Genomic DNA, 20,320 nt, shown 5'->3' with positions numbered 1-20,320 from the left:
CGGAGCACCAAGATGCACTCCAGCATTGCCTTTGCATCGACAAGCAACATGTTGCACAGGTCTTGCTGCCAAGCAACCAAGCGGACTCTGTCTGGTGCGCACCATGCCTCGCGGATCGTTGCCGCCAGCCATCGCACAATCACATCGACTCCGAGACTTGCTACTCCCGTACCGAACCGGTCAGCAAGTGACGCTGCTTTGTTCAGTCTCAATAGATCAGTACGATCGACTGCTCCGGCAGCGACCCGGACGCTCGCAACAATTGCAGACACGCAAGAGCATCGGCCTTCGCCGCTGGACACTGATATCGAAGCAATGCGTGACAGCCCCGACGATCTTATACTCAAGCCCGGCGAAGAAATCCCGGGCTTCGAGGTCAACAATGCCACGAGTGAGATGCTTGGGAGGCCAATCTATCTGGACATGCAGGCAAGTCTTTCGATGCGCCCATTTTGTCGATGACTGACCGGTCAGCCTACGCATGACAGGCAACGACACCCATCGACCCACGAGTGCTAGATGCCATGATGCCGTTCATGACGAACCAGTTTGGCAATCCTCATTCGCGCACGCATGCCTATGGCTGGGAGACTGAGAAGGCAGTCGAGGATGCTCGTGTTCAAGTGGCGAGCCTGATTGGCGCCAACCCAAAGGACATCATCTTCACTTCTGGCGCTACCGAGACCAATAATATGTCGATAAAGGGTGTCGCACGCTTTTACGGTCGGTCGGGCAAAAAGCACATCATCACCACACAGACGGAGCACAAGTGCGTCCTGGACTCTTGTCGGGTTCTGCAAGATGAAGGCTTCGACGTGACCTATCTGCCCGTCAAGCAAAACGGACTGGTCGATCTAGAGCTGCTCGAGAAGTCCATCAGGCCCGACACTTGCCTCATCTCGGTCAGTGACACACCTTTACTCGTTGATCAAATTTAACGCGCTCACATAGATCATGACGATCAACAATGAAATTGGTACCATTCAACCCATCAAGGAGATTGGCGCCATTGCAAAGAAGCACAAGGGTGTCTTTTTCCACACCGATGCCGCACAAGCTTTTGGCAAAATTCCGCTCAATGTCGATGAGATGGGCGTCGACCTCATGTCGATATCTGCCCACAAGATCTACGGTCCCAAAGGCATTGGAGCTGCCTACGTCCGACGACGGCCTCGAGTCAGACTTGAGCCCATCATGACAGGTGGCGGACAGGAGCGCGGCCTGCGCTCCGGTACCGTGCCTGCGCCTCTTGCCGTGGGATTCGGCGAGGCTTGCCGAATTGCAAAGGAAGACATGAAAGTGAGCGCTTTCTCCGCGACCTTCCTCTTGTACCCCCAGCATGACGAAGACGTCCTCTTTTGTCATCTATATCAGACGGCGCTTGCAGCGACCGCATGACGCTTCTCTGCAGGGGTTCTGACGCTTTCCATCCTGTGCGCCGACTGTATGGCCGCTGACGGTTGTGCGCAGTTTGATCACGAGCATGTCAAACGTTTGTCAGATCGGCTCTACAACAAATTGACTAGCGCCTGCACCGACATTGTCCGCAACGGTGATGTCGCAGGCTATCCAGGCTGGTCAGTCTTGCTCTCGCTGTCAGACATGCCCGCTGACTTTCTCATCGAAGTCTTAATCTCTCGTTCGCATACATCGAAGGCGAATCACTCCTCATGGCGCTAAAAGACATCGCGTTGAGCTCTGGCAGCGCCTGCACCTCCGCATCACTCGAGCCTAGTTATGTGCTTCGCGCGCTTGGCTCGGCTGAAGACATGGCACATTCTTCGATCCGATTCGGACTGGGACGCTTCACTACCGAGGCAGAGGTTGACTTTGTTGCCGAAAAGATGGTACAGATCGTCAGGCGACTGCGCGATCTCTCACCGCTTTATGAGATGGTCCAAGAGGGCATCGACATCAGCAAGATTGACTGGAGTCAGCACTGAACCAGTCTCGTCTAGATATGAATTTTGTTGTTCTGATCAAAAAACTGCATATCGAAGTACAAGCATACAGCCTCAAGCAACGTTGCCGCCGGTTTCGTCTCTCACAATCGTCAGATTACGGGCCTCTATGTCACGAGTATAGAGATTCGTTGCATCCTGGTATCTGTAGGTCTGAGTCGTATTCCCAGTGCCGGCTGTGACACGGCCGGTCTTCGGATCCAGCTTGAGCATAGAGACTCCCATCTGCTCCGTTTTGATACTACCTCCATCTGCAACGCCCGACTTTGTCCAGACGGACTCGTAGCCATGTTTGACGACTGCCTCGATTGAATCTGCCGCAGTCATCGTCGTCGTCATGTGGAGTGGGAATCGTTGCTGGACAGACATGATTGGGTGCCCAGAACGTGCAGACATAGATGTATAGCCTGTATCCTGAATCACGATCTGTGTCGAATCGGTGTAGATCTGCTTATTCGTAAACGTCAGATTTTGATGGAACGTAGTCAGAAGCCCATCGAGCTCGGCAGTGATCGTAAAATCACGCTTAGCAGTGACAATGGCGCCCGATTCGCCCTTGCTGAGATGCAGGATCTCTGACGAAACGTCGATCGGCTCATTCGTGGTCGAGATCATCCGGCCAGTAGGTTTCTTGCCCGTAGGCGAGAGAAATGCCTGCAAATTGCCTGATACGAGCCAGCTCGAGTTGGTAGCACCTCCTGGCCCTTGTCCAATGATTTTGAACTCGAATGAATGATGCCTGCCATCTACAAGCGTCGGTATGAAAGGAGACAGATCGATCCAGTATGATGGGGCATCAAACGCGCCGTAAGCTGCGATAGGCCGCCAAAGAGCCGGCGAAATCCCGCCGGTATAGATCACAGCGAAAGGCCAGACAACGCCTGCGAGTACGGAGTCGACGTGCAGCTGAACTTCTCGAAATGGGCCATGGTTGCCTTCTTGCGGTCCAATCTCGGGCACAAGCTCATCGACAGGAGACGCATACCAAAACTCCTCGTTCGCAGCACCACTCGCATAGATCTCTGCGAGCAGACTGACTGTCGTCTCTGGTATCTGCAAAATCGTCTCTGCACGGCTTTCGCCGGGCAATACGAAGAGACCGGACGACTGCGATTTGTCGTGCAGAGCACCCGGTCCGAGAGGCAAGATCACCTGTGACTTAGTGGCAGGGCGTCCGTCACCTTTGGAATAGTATTGAAGGCTGAGAGTGACGTTGTAAACGCCGTCAAGCCCAGCCGATGCGTCGAGCAAGTTGTTGAGGTGCATGACAAGGCGATTGGTCTTGGCGTCGATGAGACCCAGGTAGCGTGTGATATCCTTGGTCACAGTCCAAGTGATACCCGGCGGTCGTCTGATGGGTTCAGCTGTCGATGTGCGCAGAACCTCGATATCGTTGATAAAGATGTTTGAAAGACGATCGTACTGAGTGCCGATCGAGCGCACAGTCAGCTCAAGAACGAGCCGATCAATGTCTGCGAGTGCGCCGCATTCGCTTGGTACTGCAAAGCCCTTGATCTGCACATCTCGGGCTCAGTGGGCGTTTCGCAAGGCAGACACGATGAGACTCGCAGCAGGCGTGTAGAAGCTGTTGGCAAACACATATTGATCGAGCAAAACCTGATCGCAGAGCTTCTTCGCATCACCGAGCAAAGGCGGAACAGTAACTTGCACGTTTTGGTAAGGTGCAGCCGACTCGCCCGGGAGCGCTGCAACATGTTCTGATAAAGACGATGCACGGCCAAAAGCAAGTTTGCGCGGCCCAAGACGATTGGCTGCTGCAGCAGATACGAAGCAAGCAGCGGCAAGCACGAGTCGGCGCATATTGTGGTGATCGGCACAGGTCAAGAGCTCATCAAACGACAAAAGCACGGCTCGCGCGCGACGGTGATCTTGCTGAGTCGCGACAAGGCCTCTGCGCAGCGGCGCACTAGCACTGCGCGATGCGATAGCAGCCTTTTGCAATGATGCACACAACAAGTACATCATTCAATACATATCACGCAGAACACAACGGGCATACTAGGCGAGATTCCAATTGCGCTGAATGCCTCGGTTGTCATCATGATGCTTGCCTTCTGCTTTCCATTCATGCATTGCGATGGAGCCAGACGAGCCGACAGAGCTCTCCCAGGATGTCGAGATGATCGTCGGCTCAAAGGGTGCCCAGCTGACGTCCCGGACGACTGAATCGTAGTTGTGCTGACTGGGCGGCGCTTCGGGCGCAGAAGGGTCATTCGGTTCCCCGTCTGAGCCAAACAAGGGCGTCGCTTTGCGTCGGTCAAGGATCTGAACGACTTGACCATCCAGCGACCATATCTGCCCGGCAATCAGCTGATGCTCAAAAGGAAGGAGATTGTGCGGCTCACGTGAATCCTGCCATCTGCCGAACCAGAATAGATGTATCTCTGGCCAGTCGTCGCGATGGGTGAAAAGTGCGCTCTGATGAGCGTCTTTGTGACTGAATGACCCGTGAATGAAGTGACTTCGCATGTCTGAGGATGGCGGCGATATTTGGGCTTTGTGTAGCCACCAAATCGATAGTCGAAGCCTTGCACACCAACATCGAGTCTTTCAAGATTATCGTATTCTTCGGAAGAGTACATCTTGCGAAGATCCCAAAGCTTGGCGCAGCTGTCTTTTCCATTCGAGAGTACGTACCGGCCGTCACCTTTTGGTGCGACAAAGGTCAGTCCCTCGGTATGTCCGACGAGCACGCCGGCCTTTCGACCGTCGCCAAGCGAGCGACGGTCCCAGACTTTGGCCAGACCATCGTCCGATCCACTGATCAGGACGTTCGAAGAAAGTGAGTCGGCGAAACAGACGGCGTTGACATCGTCGTCATGTGCTCGGATGCGCAGGACGGGCTTGCCTGCTTCGACATCGTACACAAAGATTTTGCCTCTACTCGCCCCGGCCACGATTTCACGGGCATCGCCAGAGAAGCGGATCGACCAGATGCCGAAATCGTCATAGGCGTGCGCACCAAATTTGAGCAGCTGCTGGTCATGATTGGAGCTTTCGATTCCTTCATCGACATCACGCGTCTTGATGAGACTGACTGTTGATCCAATAGTCGAGTGTATCAGCATAGAGTTGTCCGGCGATAGATTAGCATCGGTGATCGTCCAGCGACATTCGTGCGTGGCACGTATCGTCTTCAGCAACTTGAGCGACGTTCTGTCATCATGATATGCACTGTAACCTTGGCCACGCCGATTGGGATTGCGGTATGGCCCATTGGAGGTGTCGAGGATGCCCTTGCGAGTCGTGCGCAAGGGTGCCGTCATATCGTAGATCCTGACCTTGAAGTCTTGAGCGCACGTATAGAAGAAGGAACCGTCCTCGGAGTACTGGCCGCAATAGACCGATGAACCATATTGAGCGACTTCGGTACCGTCTGTGTTTGGTATTGCAATATCGGAATAGTCTTCGAAAGTACGTCGCCCACGCGTTGTCTCCCTCTTGCGCATCATATCCACGAGACCAAAGGCGTTACGTGAGGCATGGAGGGTGCGCTGCTGTTCAGAGGCATAGTATCTTTGAGGAGGGCGGCCGAATTCGCCTGATCGCTCGAGTGCGACGCCTTCCTTGAGTGGCTTCTTGATCGGTTCAAACAGGGGACGCTGTCGTCGTGCCGGCCTTCTGCGATAGCCGAAGAGATCACCAAATGCATCGTCCTCCTCCTCTTCTTGATAGTCGCCATCGTCATCCTCTTCCTCTTCCGCCTCACGCGCTGCTTGCGCTGCCGGTCCTCGTCGGACAGTTGCTCGTCCGCTTGCGAGCGCTCTCAAGAGCGTCTGGATGGCTGTGCGACCCATAGGCCGACGAGGCACCCCGGCTGGTGCTGCCTCATCACTCGGCGGCGGATCATCGGCGAGCAATTCTGCCAGTCTGATCTGTTCACCCGAAGAGGTGACGATCGTCATGTTCTCGATAGCTTCTGCACCTTCGGCGGTGTCCATCGCATCTTCTGCTTCATCATCGTCATCAGGCTCAAAGTCATCTTCCTCATCCTCATCGTCATCGTCCTCGTCAAATTCGTCAAGATCGGCGAGCCGTATGGTGCCATCTTCGTCCATCGAAGCCGCATCAGCATCCTCGTCAGTCTCCTGTATGTAGTATACGTCCTCGAGATCTTCTGCCAGCCTCAGCAGAGGTTCGCAAGACTTGCGGTAAGCGACTGACCCAGTTCGGAGGAGTCGGTCGTGTCAAGCGTGCTTTGTGAGTCAGACTGAGCTCGGGCTGCTCTTGCCATCGAGCGTGTGACGATGGGCTCCGGACTGGATGAATAGCCTCCTGGCATGCCTGCCATCGGGTGCTGCTTTCAGTTTATCGGAGGGACCCCGCGCTATCGCCGTGCGCGCCGTTGACGGTCGCGTCAGACAGTGACATGGTGCGTAGCGACGGGCCACGTCACATCAAGATCGTCATACAACACTGCAAGGCGCTATAGTCTGCTCTCTGGTGCTGGTGCAGATAAATCCATGCTGAGCACAGCTTCCAGCTCCTTGATCGCCTCGCGCGATTTCCCGAGATAGACTCGGATGGTCTTCATCCCGAGATCTTGAGCCGGCTTCAGATTCCTGATGCCTGTTCATGAGCGTAAGCGTGCGGCAAGAGAGGAAATCTACGCACAGGCCTATGTCATCAAGGAAGACCGCCTCATCGGGCCGTATCTTGAGTCGTTCGAGTGTGTATTTGTAGATCTCTGGATCCGGTTTCCTAGCATTCCGTCTGTAAGCCTGAACAGATCTGAAAGAGCGGTCGCGGACCGCATGCCGACGACCCAGCTGTCGACGTAGTCATCAAAGAGGGCTCGAAGCTCCGGAGGTGGTCCGACTTGAGATGCATTGGTACTTTTTGGCGCTTCAAAAGAATTGGATAGCGCGGCGACAATGTACTTTTTGCTCTCTACAGTCGCTCTCTCGTCAGTGTGAACGTGTATGGAGGACATGCAACGAGCAGACTGACGCCTGAGTCGCCTGATCGCGTTGACTACGATCGGGTCCATCTTTGAAGCTTCGCCCAGCATGTACACGATGAACAAGTCCTGTCCATCGACATCAAGCTCTGTCGGCAGGCTGGGTATATCTACACATCAAGCTTGTCGCTTGGATCGCTTCACTCGGATGATCAGAGGGCGCACCTTTGGCGAGCTTGCGACAGTATGCCGAGTAAGCTTCATTGTTGAAGCTGACGTCGCTCATCTCGATGCCAAATTCTTCGAGGAATGCACCCAGTTCTAGCTTGCCTCTCTCGAAGCGTTGGAAGCTGCCCTCCTTGCCTCGAGCCGTGATGGCAGTATTGAGATAATGTGCCGGCAGGCCATGCTCGAGCTCGTACTTTGCAATGCCGGCCAATGGCGAGCCCACGACGACCTGCGATCGGAAATTCAGGTTGTCCGGAGCGACTGTCAGATAGCACATACCCCGCCGATGTCAAAGATGACGGCTCGTATGGTCATCCGCTTATTGCAAGTCACGATAGCCGATCGAGCAAGTATGAGAGACGCGACACAGGCACAGCGCGGCCCGAGTGCGATACATGCAGGCAGTCGGCATCATGACCATGGCGGTCTAGCGCTCAAGGAGAGATGCACAGCAAGCGCAAAGGCACGATCAATGAGTGAGGTACATGCGACCCTTGGCTCTTCGCCTAATCAGAATTTTGGTGCCTGTCCTGCTCCTGCGTCGGGCGAGAAAGCCATAGTTTCGCTTGCGCTTGCGAGTCGAAGGCTGATAGGCTGTACCATTGACATGCGTACGTATGCTGCCGAGCATGCTCGAGTGAAGCCCGCCAGTCGTACAAGGGAGCAGTATGCTCGGGCGAGCGAAAAGACTGGACTCTCGCGGCGTACCCCGAGCGGCGAGTAGAGACGATACCAGGGATCGGTAGTCGGGTGCTTCCCCATGGATCAGGCTCAGTCGTAGGTGAGAAGAGAGTGTGAGACTCGCTCACCTCGTGCCTGCCGCCCTGAATCTAGGCAGGTCGTTTGTCGAGCAATTGCGGTCGAGGCACCAATTTGCATGAGATGGCTTGGACGAGATGCAGTGGCTTGTGCTGCCCGCTCGACTACCGCCGTCTGACGCCTGATCAGTCTCGTCAGTCGAGGCATCGCTCTCTCTGTGGCTCGGCAACAGCCAAAAATCGATGATCGCATCGTCGCGACGCTCGAAATTCGCTCGAACGGCCAGCCGGATCCGCAACAGGGCACACTGCCACATGCCCCTCGATGGTCGGCAGGCGAGGTATACGGCCAGGTAGGACAGCAGCCAGCAAGGGCAAGTCAAAGGCAAGACCGAGCGCATCGCATGGTCAGCCAAGAACTCGCCACGCCACTGTGAGCTCGGATAACGATGCGCCAGACGACGTGGGGACGGCATATGAGAGCACCGAGGACAATGGAGAGGAGGAAGATGTAGTCGGCCTGCCCGGCGAGATCTGGTCGCTCATCTTTGACCACATCTGGGACGAAGATGTCCATCCTGAAGACGATCTCTTGTTCTATCGGAATCGACTGAGTACCCCTCAGGACCATGCTCAGCTCAACGTATTGTCTGTGCTGAACTCTGCCCTCACCTACACTGCCAGACGCTCTTTCTTGCGCACCTTTGGCATCAACTACACGCCGCCATCATCAGAAGCGCTTCTCCAGCTTCTCAAGACGCCCGAGGGCCACTACCTGTCTACCGCCAACGTCACACAGCTGAGACTAGAGCCTGCTCGTACCTCACGGAGCGAGCTGTCAACCTACATCAGGCGTGTACAAATCGAGAAACGCCGGTTCACCAGCTTTTTACACATGCTCTGCCCTCAGACAGCGGACCTCGACGACCAGGTCCATCGCTCGGGCAGAATTCGCAAACTCGTCATGACAGGCCGACCGCTCAGTGACCTTCAGGTGCCCCCCGTCTTCCGATTGCTGAGCGCCAAGAGCCTCCACTTCAACATCAACAAGGGCGATCCAGGTCTGCTCACCTTGCTCAACTACCTCTGCCATTTCGAGGCGCAGCCCACAGAGCCACTTGAGAACGATGCCGAGCCTGGGGCGAGACATTTTGACAAGTCAAAAGACGGCCGTTTGGCAGACGTCATGAGTGACTATGGCGATCGGTGTGATCCATCCGTACTTGAAGAGCTCACCATCACCGCTTGGAACGTCTGGAAAATCGAACGCGAACTGGGCGACTTTCTGTGCAAGTCCAGAATACGCCCACTGCGGCTCCAATTGAAGCGTATCTCACTCGAATTCGACGGTCAGCTCGATGGCGAGCAATCGACCGAAGAGGGCAGCATTGTCCGTTATCTGCTCGGCTTGCTCCTCTATCACTCACGCGATACTCTTGAAGAACTGCGCATCGAAGCTTGCACGACGACCGTCCTCGATATTGCAGCTGCCTGCCTGCAACTCTGCCACTCTTCGCTACGCGCCATACAACTCGAGCGCAAGCTCGAACGCCAAGGCTACATTGACTACCCTGGCTATCGAGCGGGCACCTACTATACCATGGGATACAAGGACTGGTCACGTATTCAGGGCGGCGTTCCCCACCTTCAACGAGTCATTCTCCGTAATCTCACCTTGCCGACTGGTTTCAAAACACTATTTGACGTTTCCAACCTGCAAACACCTGGCGTTTTGCGCGAACGGAAATGACACGTGGATCATTGCATGCTTGAACGCATCTGCCAGAACAGCCTGCCGGGATGCTGTCTTGCAAAGAAGCGGGTACCGATAGGCACAAAGCGACCAAACTCGCTCGGCTCTACGACTGAGCGAACCATGCGGATTCTAGGACCTGGATCTGTGCTGACGTCGAGCGAAGCAATGTCGTTCGAGAGCGGGCCGATGGTGACGTTGCGTGTGTAATCGATCGAGCAAGAAGCCAGAACAGTCACCGGCGGGTAGCTCGTGTACATTGAGAAGGAGCCACCGAGTTGCCAACTCGCGCCGGGAACAGGATAGACGGGCTCGGTCCCTTCGACCGTTCTGCGCTGCTCGTGAGACGTACTGGTGACACCCGATTGGCAAGAATCTTACAGGCATTGAGTGCCTTGCACATTAGCAAGATAGAGCGCCGGAAGGGTGATGCTTCTCGATATGCTTCCGTTGACGCGAACGATGGCGCAGTTCTGGTAGAGGTTGCGAAAGCCGACTTTGCTGCTGTTCACGGGTCAACGAGGAACAAGCGTCACGTGCACAGCGCACTTGATCCATGTCCAGCTCAGCAGGGCTTTGCTTGTGCTGGGCAGGTCAGGATTGACGATGAAGTCGTACGTCGGCACAAGGGGGCATCCGCCGACGATCGAATGGCTACATGATGGTGAGCTACGAGCGCACTGGCAGAAAAAGACTTGCATCACGCCCCATGTCTGGCCTCCATCGTACGAGATTGCAATTTGACAAGAGCCACCATCATGGTAGGCAGTACCGGATATCTGCAGCTGGTAGCTCGAGCCAGCAACGAGGGTATCAACGACCGGCATTGATCGATATTGGGTGTGATAGTGCTTGCACGGATAATTTGAGCCGTTGAGCCAGAGAGGGTTCGTCATGCTATAGTCGATCGTCGACCAGTTGTTGTTCGGATCAAAAGACGAGCGGAAAGGCCAGGGATGTTTCAATTCCATGTGTGCGAGCGAGCTGACCGACATTGCGACCAACAGTATCGCCAGAGACGTTAGCATCCCCGGTGCCATCAGGCTCTGCTCACTCGGTAGAGCCTGACATCGATAGCGAGAAGACGGAAAGGTGAGCAGTCATGATGCTTGGCCGAGGATGCTGTGCCCCTCGGCATTCGAGCGGCGAGCTGGCAGGAGCGCGTCGTCAATAGCACGCGACAGTCAGCTCGTGGCATCCTGCCGCAGCGGCTAGCCACTTGGGCTCCTCGATCTCTCCTCACGCTGACGGTAGTACAGCGAGCTAGGATCGGAATGCATCGATTGGGACGCCTCTGCAAGCTAGCCCGAGTTCATATATAGAAGCGTATCGCATACCGCCGAGGCGGCCGCCGGCGCAATGCTGCGGCGCTCACAACACCAAACGTATTTCAAGGATCCAACGAAAGATGTTCGTCCGACTCATTAGGTCCCGTCCGCGTATCTGATCCAATCTCGGCGCAGGAGCTGTTTCGGCGATTCTTTGGCTTGCCCGAGACGGAGAGCAGCCTGATAGAAGTCAACTCAATCCTCGGACTCAAGGGAAAGACCGAACTATACGTACGTATTACAGTCGCAGTCTTGGGCTTCAGCTGAACGCCAGCTCAGTCTGGCAAAGTACATTTGACGCCGCGCTTTATCTGCTTCATTTCCCTTGACCGTCGAGCATGTCGGCTCGTCATGCCACTCTGTTGCATCCGTCGGGTCGAGAAGCTCGGCACGGGCACCGGTCTGACGAGTGGACCTGCCAAGCACGGCCCAGGGAGCTCATCACAATCACCGGCACGCGTCGTGACCGTCGGCGTGGGTGTATACGCGCTTTCGCTCGAGACTTGGCATGGGAGCAAGATCATGCTTCAGCTCAACGCACTCAGGAACGTCTGCGATTCGTTCTCGGGCATCTTGAAGTCACAACTCAAGACGGTTCTGCCGGAGATGAAGACGCTGAAGCGCACGACGTCTACCTTTTTCTCAGAGATTCTCATTGCAGAGGAAGTCCAAGCTGGCATTGTAGATGACGCTGTGCCAAAATTACCACCTCTGGCGTCCCCCAATCTGATGGACGATGACGATCTCATACCAAACGGCGTCGATAGTAAAGGCAAAGCAAAGGAGGTCGAAGGTCATGGACAACCTTGGACAACGCGCGGCGGGCTCGATCAAGGTTGGCATGGCGGTCTTGGCCTTGTATTCCGATATCCCGGCGACGCACGCAAGCTACGCGAGAAGAGCAAGATGAAGCTGTGGAAGGATCTCATCAGAAGTGCGTCTTGCCGGCCATGTGTTGTTCAGCGCGCTCATTCCGTAAACAGTAAACGGACGGAATCTCACCCTTGTACAGTATCCGTCATTTGCGCGCCTGATCCAAGTCGGCCTGCCCAATCGTCTGAGAGGTGAGATTTGGGAGATCACCTCTGGTTCTGGCCTGCTGCGAATGTCGCATCAAGGCGAATACGAGCGAATATTAGTTGATCACGCTGGTCAGACTTCAATGAGCACAGACGAAATCGAGAAGGATCTGTACCGCAGCCTGCCGGAATATCCGGCATACCAAACAGAGGAGGGCATCGCTGCTCTGCGCCGCGTTCTGTCAGCCTATAGCTGGAAAAATCCCGACCTAGGCTATTGCCAGGCTATGAACATCATCGTCGCCTCTTTTCTCATATATCTATCGGAGGAGCAGTGCTTCTGGCTTCTCAACGTTCTCTGCGACCAACTGGTTCCTGGCTACTATAGTCCGGTAAGCTTGCCCATGCTTACGAGGCGAAGGGCTTGCGCTGATCGTTCATCAGAGCATGGTCGGCACGCTGCTAGACCAGAAAGTCTTTGAGACTCTGGTGCAAAAGACATTGCCTATCATACACGATCACTTTCGCGAGGCTGACGTCCAGCTTCAAGTCGTCTCGCTGCCTTGGTTCCTAAGTCTGTTCATCAGCTCTATGCCGATGGTCTTTGCGTTTCGCGTGGTCGACTGCTTCTTCCTCATGGGTCCGAAAGTATTATTCCAGATCAGCCTCGCCATTCTCAAGATCAACGGCGAGGAGCTATTGCAGGTCACAGACGATGGCATGTTTATCAAGTGAGTAGTCTAGGCCTCGCACCCATTCTGCTGACGCGCTCTCTAGCTGCATAAAGACCTACTTTGCATCACTCGGCCAGTCTGCTCATCCAGACTCTGATGATTCGCGGCTTCGTCAAGTGACAAAGTTTCAGGAACTACTGGTCGTCGCCTTCAGAGAATTCTCCCGTACGCTCCTTGCGAGCCATGAAAGGATGCAGCTGACTCGTGGTGCAGACATTACGGAAGACACGATCGCAGCTCAGAGGAAGCGCTTTCGGACCGAGATCGTCGAATCAATCGAGACATATGCCAAGCGCACAGCTGTACGTAACCTGCGGCGGCCAGGTCGGCTTGACAAAGACAAGCTGGGCATCATCTATGACAACTTTCAGATGGCGATCTTCCAGACTAAAGAGACGATGGAGGCGACGGGCTCCAAGGAAGCGAGGCCAGGCGTCGTCGTCGACAGAAGCGATCCGGATCGACCAGAAATTCGCATAGATCGTACTGCGTTTCAACAGCTCATGGCAAATTTGACCACTTGGGGGAGAGATGAGCGCATTGTTCGCAACGCTTTTCACGAGCATCTCGTGCGCATGCCTGTCGACCATGACTTGATCAACAGAATCTTTTACGCCTGGGATGTCGACCGCAAGGGGGCACTCTCATTGCAGAACATCGTCTCGGGACTTGACCGTGCCATGTTCAACGATTTGATGGGCAACATCGAATGGTTCTTTACACTGCACGACAACAACAAAGATGGCGCTCTGACAAAGGACGAGGTACTGCAGCTATCAGAGTCTTTGCTCTTTATCTTTCGCAACGAACCTGGGGATCAATATCTCGGCGCCGTGTCGAATCTCATGCAGAATTGCTTTGAATACGCAGAAGCGCTTCAACCGCCGGCAGATAAGGCGGCAGAAGACAGGCAGGAGGAAGAACGCAAGACGCATGGACGGCGAAAGTCACTTGTCGAGGAGAATTCCCGGCACCCCTATCTGAATCTGGCAACTTTCAGGATGGTCGTTCTGGCTGATGAACTGCTCGAGTCTTTCTTCGATGCCGACTTGACGCACTCATGGCAGCTCGAAGTCCTCGTTGACGAGACACCTGTTGCACCCAAGACTGGCGCAGGCCGTTTACTGGGCGGTCTGATTGGCATGTTTGTCAACGATGACAACCGTGAGCGTATCAATCGGTTGGCAGATCATGTCGGTCAGCGTCTTGAGATCCAGACCGTCGAGAATAAGCCTGCCATCGGCAAGCTGCAAGGAGCTGCAGCGTATGCAGAGCCAAAAGCGCGCGAATCGCTGCTCACCCCGTACTCACCTCGTCCGGGAGGCTCCTTCGTACCAGCATCGCCGGCCACGAATATCAACCCATTATCGGCAGCCGCAATGAGACAACCTGCATATCCGTCTCCCTGGGCAGACCCCTCGCCCGATAACCCGGCAGTCGGGCCAGATCCTGTCGAGCTTGCCAGCCGACCCCAGTTTGCGATTGATTTTGGGGAGGATGAAGACGAGGCAGATGATCACGCTCAGTCGCACGATGACCAGCGACTTATGGACGAAGTCGATGACTTTCTGCAAGTTCACGGCGGCAACACTCCAGAGGCTTCCGGGCTCACAAAGGAAGAGCAAGCGACTGCTGCAGGGCTTCTCAAAGAACAAGCGAGCAGTCCCGAGAAGACACAGGCCGTACTTGAAGCCAACCCGTGGAGCTAGTCATGCATGTACCTACGAGGAGTCGGTCATGCTGATGAGAGTGAGCAAAGTTGAGCGCGTCTGGCTTAGCGCAAGACCGTAGAGCGAGCCGCCGGTTTGGAGCATGGTCAGTGGAGGACCGCACAGAGTCGACAGCGTTGCTCATGCAGGCATGCGATCCTCCAGGCAGCGCCATTCATCGGAAGCCAGATCTCGCTGATCTCGGCGAGCAACGTAAGCAAAGAGTCTGCTCGGTGCCCTCGTCTGACCTCTCGCTCACTGGCTCAGATACGCTATCGTGGCACTCTGACTGCCATCGACCCCGTCGCAGCAACGCTCACACTCACCAATGGTGCTCGGCTCGCTGCCTGTAGCTCGTTCACTCGGCTGATCTCGCAAGCAGTGACCTCGCTGGGCACGGAGGGCCGTCAAGCGGATCCGTCGAGGGAGATACCTGCTGGCAAGGACGTTTACGAGTGTGTTGCTTGTCTATCGAGCGGTCGATCGGTCATGCTGACGCATCTTACTGACAGATATGTGCTCTTCAAGGCATCGGAAGTCAAGGACATTTCCATCGAGCAGCAGCCTCCCGCCGCACCTGCAGCACAAGCACCTCAGGACCCAGCGATTCTCACTGTACTTGCATTATGAGATTGCGCCGAGCCTGTCTGATCCATTACGCCGACAGACTACCGCCCCACCGCAAGCGAGACCACCAGCTCAGCAGCCACAAGCGCGACCTCCTCCTCAGCAACCTCTGGCTCCGCAACAGCAGCAGCAACAGCAGAGGACACCTGCCCAGCAAGCACATCCCCAGCCATCCGCTCCTATCCAGCCCAAGTTTGCACAATATGTTCATCCTGGACATATGCCCTACCAGCCAGGTCAGCCTCAGACGGCGACGATGAGACCATCACAGCCAGCACCGCCCTTGCAACAATCCCGACCAAACGGATCTGCACGCGGACCTTTACCTGCTCAACCGACTCCGGCCAACCAAGCAGCGCCCGCACCCACTCCTGTCGTGCCTCCTGCGCCCCGCACAATGGCTCAAATTGCTGCCGGTGTCAAAGCTTCCCCTGCTGCGCCCGCTGTACCACGGGCTGCGACAGCTGCCAACGTTGGCCCGCCTATCGAATCGCTCGCCTCAGGCGTTGGTCAGATGACTATGCAGGATCAGAGCGCAGCTCAGCGACAGCAGCGCGCGCCTCAGCAAGATCCAGGCACTGGACGAGGCCGCGGAAGAGGTCGAGGGCGCGGACATCCGGGAATTGGAGCCGAGGCGACGAATGGACGTGGCGGCGGTAGTCGACGGGCTCCACAAGCACCTGCACGACCTGTCGACGTGCCTGCCACCGAATTCGACTTTCAAGAGAGCAATGCGAAATTCAGCAAGGACGCTGCGCCAGACCTCGTCACGATTCCTGCGGATGAGACCTTCTATGACAAGAAAAGCAGCTTTTTTGACGACATCTCCACAGAGATCAAAGAGCGGGCTATCAACAATGAGCAACGTTTCGATCGCAATGCTGAACGAAACAAAAATCTTAATACCTTTGGTGAAGCTGGCGTCGCAAACCGTGGCAGACGCGGTGGTTTCAGAGGACGAGGCGCTCGTGGGCGTGCGGCTGCTATCGTGCGACAATAGAGCACGCTGCAGGTCTTCTCGGGGCCAAAAAATGTGATCTGTAGATTGCATAACGTGTAATCAACAGCTTTGCCAAGCCAAAGCGGAATTTATGGATTGTATGATCACCAGCATTTCATTTCACGGCAAGTGCCGACAGATGACGACTGACATTGACTCGAGGAGATGGTGACGTATGAAGAGCAAAGCTGAGATGCATGGCTTCGTGAGTCTGTGAAAAGCCCTACAGGCTATGAGCCCGACTTGACGCTCATCCGTTGAGCCATGTCTGGCGCATAGCCCGTGGTCGCTTAATCTTTGCAAGCGCGATCATATATACTGCCGTGCTTGGTCTCTGAAGCTCTGAATGTCTCGTCATTGCACACACCCTGCGATAGAGCTGTTCACATGAGAGTGCACGAAAAGCAAATAAACATTGCGTTTGCATTTGATACTGGTCGACAAGTCAAAGACTCTACAGTAGTCACCTAGAGCTCAACGCCTGTCCTCATCGAGGACAACGAGCTGGTTGCGCGGTGAAGCAGTGCTGCGACTGGGCGCACCAATTGTCTCCGCGAAGATATGGTCTTGGCGTTAATCCGACAGATGCTGGCTGATTGCTTCGAGGCGAACAGCAGGGGGCAGATATTTCGAGATGAAGGGTGGCAGGCGATCTCTACATCAATAATTGCCGAGCAGCTCGCCAAGCGCGGGCTTCAATGGGCGCGCGAGAGCTTTGTGATGGCTGCCTGCTCTGTTGACTATGGCTATAGCGGCATTGTCTGCTCGATTGCCTGCTCATCTTCGTTGCTTGAAGTCTGTCATCCGCAATAGGTACCATTCCGACGACGCTGAATGCACCCTCGACTGCAGCGGTGACTGATTCGACATCGTCAAGACTGCCCGCATAGACCTCGATGCCTTTTGCCTCTAGCTCTGCTGCAGCTGGCTCTTCTGGGTCGCTCATGACCGCGCGGATGCTGAACTGGCGGGANAGTTGGTCATCACGAATGATAGACTCGATGATGGTTGAGCCTTGTTGGCTAGTAGCATTGAACACGACGATAAGCTTTGTCATTGTGTCTCTTTTGCTTGCTTGCCTGTGTGCTTNCTAGTGTGNTTGCTGGTGAGATCTTTCACGGCCTNGCTTCTTATGTGTCTCGAGTCATAATAAGACCGAGGACAAGCGCGATAGTGCCGAACATGTGCGGAGTAAGCAATCAGTCAGCGATTCCTAAGCTCCGTCGGACTTTGGCCGCGCGTGCCTTATGCCCGTCCGTCGGCGATCTATACGGAGCTGATCACTTCGGCTCTCCTCGGTCGACGCCCGGCCTAGTGATGTCAAGCGCTCTTGCTTTCTCGCTCATGATGACTGCCCTGTCATTCGCGGGTGTATGTATCATGCTGCCCGATGTGGGCACCTTGAGGAATCCAACAGCTGACTTTAGGCTGACATTTTGTTGGTCAACCGCTTTCCACCGGCCCTACTACTTTCCTAGTCCAAGGACGTCTTTGCGGCACGCACGCGGCTGTGCGGCAACAGCACGACTGAATTTGTGATTGCATTGCAAAAGCCATCAAGGATTCCAAAAACGGGATAGGTCCCCCGAAGGAATGCTTTCAGATCACCGCGCGCTTTCTTTGCGTCTCGTTTGACCTCAAGCTCGCTTGTGTTGCCGTATAACAAGAGCCGCGCGGCCGGTACGCGCGAGATCGGTGTTACACTCACAGACAAAGTCAACCTGATACTATGCGGAGAATAGGGAATGCAAAATCATGAAAGATAAGAGATGCCAGAATAAGATAGACATGGGGATATTCGAGCATTTTCTAGGCTNGCTACCTTGACTGNGGCAGCAACCGACTGAAAGATGCTNTTTGATATTCGCATAGCTCTTCGGCGCACTTTGAGCGATGAGTAGTCGACAGCGTCCAGTCCAAAGACGGCCAGCACGTCTTCCACGACTGCTCAANATGTAATTTGACAGGAGTGCTGTTNNNACATCAGCNGNCGATCGCTNGGGCNGCGAGAGGCTNACCGTGGAGGCATGATCTGAATTGCCTCATGAGAGAGAAGCCTCGCCAAGCAGCGAGACAATGTAGATGCATTGCAGACGTAAGCGCTGAGGAAAGAAGGTGTTGCTTTTGTCAGTGCTGCCGGTAAGTCGGCTGTATTGCTGTCGAGCCACGAGCTAGATCCGACGAGCGATCTTTGATTCCCCTGCGAGAACTCTCGGCTTTGCGTTCGCTACCCGATATGGTCCAGCCACGCGCTGTCATCAATTGTTGGTCAGAAAAGAGCAATTCAGGCTCAGCCGCCATCAAACCTTTCGCGCGAGGGAAGTGGAGAATACAAGCTGACAGATCACGCTGTCATCATCGTCAAGCGGACGCATACTAAACGAATTTAGAACATCGATCTGTCTGCCGGCGCATGTGATTTCCATTGATACATGTTTCTCTCTTCATGCACATCATACGCGCAGCTCAAGTTGAATAACATCCGCTGCAAGCGATCGAAGTCTCTGATTTCATCGATCCTCCCAATGGTGCATTGAAATCGAAAGGCACCAAGGATCTTGAATCTGTCATCTGACAATTCAGCAACAAGTGAGCACCTCGTGGAAGACAAAGAAACGCCCCAGAAAGTGACAGTAATGGTCGAGACAAACAGCCGGACCTGAAGACTATCCACTAGAGAATGTCAAGTGCATAGTAAAGACACGGCGAGAGGTCATCACAAGCAACAAGCCGTTTGTCAGCCGTACAACTCGCCGTGTCACATATCGAGCACTGTGGCAGGCCCTTCTTTGAGTCTTCAAAGCTAGTGGTGGCTTAGCGCTTGCAATGATCTGATGGAGCATATCACTTGGACGAGCGCAGCGATGACCATCNNGACCACATTTAGNACGCATCTCAGCAGCAGAAAATCATTTACTGCTGTCGACATCCGCTCGAGCAATATTGCATCAATCGTCCGCTGGATACTATCCTGGAGACTATTGATGTATGGTACCGTCTCAAGGCATGACTTCAGTCGTACTGCCNGCCAGACAGGCAACATCGAGCTCTCTGAATGAGCTGGTATTGCGAGTGAAGATAGCTCAACCTGCTCCGGAGTACGAACGCATATCTGTGGATACTGTTTTGGCGCAGACTGACTGTCCGTCCCTTTGAATCGGTGCAGTCGTTGCAGGCAGTCTTCAGGCGATCTCTCAGATTGCAACTCGTTAGGTGTAAATACTGATGGCGACTGGCTACCGCACCAATGAAATGCAGCAGTGCGACCGAGTGAAGAGTATGAATGTCTTCGCTAAAGTCGCTGTGGTCAAGCTATTGTCCTGCCAACGCGCCTAAATAAATCACGCCACTCAGATACTTGGGTGATTAATAATTTCCCCATGAATTACGCAATGTTGAGTTTTGGCAAAGCAAATTGAAGAAATTCCCTGGCATTTCACTACTCGCCAATGGCAAAGCGGTGCTATCCTTTCTGATCGTCGACATATATCATACAGATGGATTGGCTCTCCGCTATACCTTCCTTTCGTCACTTCTCGCTCAGTCGTCCAGTCTAATCATGTATCGTCGAGTAGCGCATACCTTGCAGAGTCCAATCGACACGACTGCCACGAGCTGCCAAATCACGCCAAGTCGCGTCGCCTATCTTCCTTCATGCCGCAGACATCAGCTATAGACACTGCGAGCTACAGTCACTGATGATACGCTCAGACATGGTCAGATCATGCGTCACAGCGCCGATAGTCAGAGAGCGTGGGACACTAGCGAGCAATCATCTCTTACTGGCGACTAGCTACGAGNCAACACGTCAGGCTGGAGAACTGCCAGCAAGACCATCTCATCCACTCCAGTGAGAACGGCAGCGATCAGAAGAACAGACGCTCTCGCCTGCCAGTATATGCACCACACTGATTGCACATGCACACCACATCGAGTCATCGTCGAGCAAGGCCACTCGACAGAAATGAGCCCTTTCTGTCATATCTCAGCTAACGATCTCAAATCACTCAGCAGATGTCTATCGNGCTTGCATCATATGATATCTGTGCCGTGCGGCTGGTCAGACTGNTCNAANNNTCCGNAANNTGGCAACTTGGTCTATCGGCGCCCTACCAGCTTGGGCTTGTCTATTCCGGCAATGACTCNGACCAACTCGCACTGCCGGCACCATTCATGTCCCGCGATGGATTATGCACCGCTTACCAGATTTGGGCGGTCGTCATTGTACTCTCAATAGCTGTCCACATGTGTTGTCGTCCCAATTCGACATTGCTGAGCTGGC

At 54.5% G+C, this 20,320-nt stretch overlaps 11 protein-coding genes across 11 annotated transcripts; 6 read left to right on the top strand and 5 right to left on the bottom strand.

The window, feature by feature from the left end:
- The first annotated feature begins 19 nt into the window (after positions 1-19).
- On the top strand, positions 20-2,019 carry L969DRAFT_84847 (uncharacterized protein). The gene is made up of 5 exons (XM_014714283.1): positions 20-429; positions 489-902; positions 952-1,299; positions 1,471-1,577; positions 1,628-2,019. Exons 1-5 carry the CDS (start codon positions 49-51, stop codon positions 1,941-1,943), a joined length of 1,566 nt encoding a protein of 521 aa, XP_014569769.1. The 5' UTR covers positions 20-48; the 3' UTR covers positions 1,944-2,019.
- L969DRAFT_57957 (uncharacterized protein) lies at positions 1,973-6,318 on the bottom strand. Its single transcript, XM_014714282.1, has 5 exons — positions 6,147-6,318; positions 4,328-6,096; positions 3,982-4,277; positions 3,527-3,894; positions 1,973-3,484 (listed from the first exon to the last, which is right to left on the bottom strand). Exons 1-5 carry the CDS (start codon positions 6,271-6,273, stop codon positions 2,016-2,018), a joined length of 4,029 nt encoding a protein of 1,342 aa, XP_014569768.1. The 5' UTR covers positions 6,274-6,318; the 3' UTR covers positions 1,973-2,015.
- A 90-nt stretch (positions 6,319-6,408) lies between these two features.
- L969DRAFT_15145 (uncharacterized protein) lies at positions 6,409-7,425 on the bottom strand (the record flags this gene model as incomplete). The annotated part of the gene is made up of 6 exons (XM_014714190.1): positions 6,409-6,544; positions 6,597-6,683; positions 6,734-6,872; positions 6,933-7,052; positions 7,108-7,339; positions 7,390-7,425. The coding sequence occupies 6 exons, from the start codon at positions 7,423-7,425 to the stop codon at positions 6,409-6,411; spliced, it is 750 nt and encodes a 249-aa protein (XP_014569676.1).
- A 154-nt stretch (positions 7,426-7,579) lies between these two features.
- L969DRAFT_45452 (uncharacterized protein) lies at positions 7,580-8,076 on the bottom strand (the record flags this gene model as incomplete). Its single annotated transcript, XM_014714281.1, has 2 exons — positions 7,580-7,863; positions 7,920-8,076. 2 exons carry the CDS (start codon positions 8,074-8,076, stop codon positions 7,580-7,582), a joined length of 441 nt encoding a protein of 146 aa, XP_014569767.1.
- Positions 8,077-8,193: 117 nt separating this feature from the next.
- Positions 8,194-9,618, top strand: L969DRAFT_15144 (uncharacterized protein; the record flags this gene model as incomplete). The annotated part of the gene is made up of 1 exon (XM_014714189.1): positions 8,194-9,618. One exon carries the CDS (start codon positions 8,194-8,196, stop codon positions 9,616-9,618), a length of 1,425 nt encoding a protein of 474 aa, XP_014569675.1.
- Positions 9,619-9,626: 8 nt separating this feature from the next.
- On the bottom strand, positions 9,627-10,616 carry L969DRAFT_101359 (uncharacterized protein; the record flags this gene model as incomplete). The annotated part of the gene is made up of 4 exons (XM_014714280.1): positions 9,627-9,951; positions 10,003-10,125; positions 10,171-10,275; positions 10,321-10,616. 4 exons carry the CDS (start codon positions 10,614-10,616, stop codon positions 9,627-9,629), a joined length of 849 nt encoding a protein of 282 aa, XP_014569766.1.
- Positions 10,617-10,980: 364 nt separating this feature from the next.
- Positions 10,981-14,411, top strand: L969DRAFT_44592 (uncharacterized protein; the record flags this gene model as incomplete). The annotated part of the gene is made up of 7 exons (XM_014714279.1): positions 10,981-11,031; positions 11,085-11,180; positions 11,229-11,883; positions 11,933-12,360; positions 12,413-12,699; positions 12,746-12,867; positions 12,916-14,411. 7 exons carry the CDS (start codon positions 10,981-10,983, stop codon positions 14,409-14,411), a joined length of 3,135 nt encoding a protein of 1,044 aa, XP_014569765.1.
- A 162-nt stretch (positions 14,412-14,573) lies between these two features.
- L969DRAFT_45132 (uncharacterized protein) lies at positions 14,574-16,038 on the top strand (the record flags this gene model as incomplete). Its single annotated transcript, XM_014714278.1, has 5 exons — positions 14,574-14,624; positions 14,679-14,742; positions 14,791-14,866; positions 14,924-15,026; positions 15,079-16,038. Coding segments are annotated over 5 exons (1,254 nt in total), but the record flags the coding sequence as incomplete, so codon positions are not given.
- Positions 16,039-16,455: 417 nt separating this feature from the next.
- On the top strand, positions 16,456-16,966 carry L969DRAFT_84838 (uncharacterized protein). Its single transcript, XM_014714277.1, has one exon. The coding sequence runs from the start codon at positions 16,600-16,602 to the stop codon at positions 16,849-16,851; it is 252 nt and encodes an 83-aa protein (XP_014569763.1). The 5' UTR covers positions 16,456-16,599; the 3' UTR covers positions 16,852-16,966.
- Positions 16,967-17,347: 381 nt separating this feature from the next.
- L969DRAFT_84837 (uncharacterized protein) lies at positions 17,348-17,827 on the top strand. The gene has a single exon (XM_014714276.1). The coding sequence runs from the start codon at positions 17,356-17,358 to the stop codon at positions 17,575-17,577; it is 222 nt and encodes a 73-aa protein (XP_014569762.1). The 5' UTR covers positions 17,348-17,355; the 3' UTR covers positions 17,578-17,827.
- A 382-nt stretch (positions 17,828-18,209) lies between these two features.
- On the bottom strand, positions 18,210-18,413 carry L969DRAFT_45244 (uncharacterized protein; the record flags this gene model as incomplete). The annotated part of the gene is made up of 2 exons (XM_014714275.1): positions 18,210-18,290; positions 18,345-18,413. 2 exons carry the CDS (start codon positions 18,411-18,413, stop codon positions 18,210-18,212), a joined length of 150 nt encoding a protein of 49 aa, XP_014569761.1.
- Between the last annotated feature and the right edge of the window lie 1,907 nt (positions 18,414-20,320).

The sequence above is a fragment of the Mixia osmundae genome, assembly GCF_000708205.1.
Source record: "Mixia osmundae IAM 14324 unplaced genomic scaffold scaffold_2, whole genome shotgun sequence".
Lineage (NCBI taxonomy): Eukaryota > Fungi > Basidiomycota > Mixiomycetes > Mixiales > Mixiaceae > Mixia > Mixia osmundae.
This window is presented reverse-complemented; position numbering and strand designations above follow the sequence as displayed.

Coding starts and splice junctions, on each gene's coding strand:
- L969DRAFT_84847 (XM_014714283.1), top strand. CDS start 49: ATGTTGCACAGGTCTTGCTGCCAAGCAACCAAGCGGACTCTGTCTGGT. Junction 903..951: donor CCGACACTTGCCTCATCTCG/GTCAGTGACACA, acceptor GCGCTCACATAG/ATCATGACGATCAACAATGA. Junction 1,578..1,627: donor GTCGCAGGCTATCCAGGCTG/GTCAGTCTTGCT, acceptor TTCTCATCGAAG/TCTTAATCTCTCGTTCGCAT.
- L969DRAFT_57957 (XM_014714282.1), bottom strand. CDS start 6,273: ATGGCAGGCATGCCAGGAGGCTATTCATCCAGTCCGGAGCCCATCGTC. Junction 4,278..4,327: donor CGGCAGATGGCAGGATTCAC/GTGAGCCGCACA, acceptor ATTGCCGGGCAG/ATATGGTCGCTGGATGGTCA. Junction 3,485..3,526: donor CTTCTACACGCCTGCTGCGA/GTCTCATCGTGT, acceptor ACTGAGCCCGAG/ATGTGCAGATCAAGGGCTTT.
- L969DRAFT_84838 (XM_014714277.1), top strand. CDS start 16,600: ATGGTCTTGGCGTTAATCCGACAGATGCTGGCTGATTGCTTCGAGGCG.
- L969DRAFT_84837 (XM_014714276.1), top strand. CDS start 17,356: ATGTCAAGCGCTCTTGCTTTCTCGCTCATGATGACTGCCCTGTCATTC.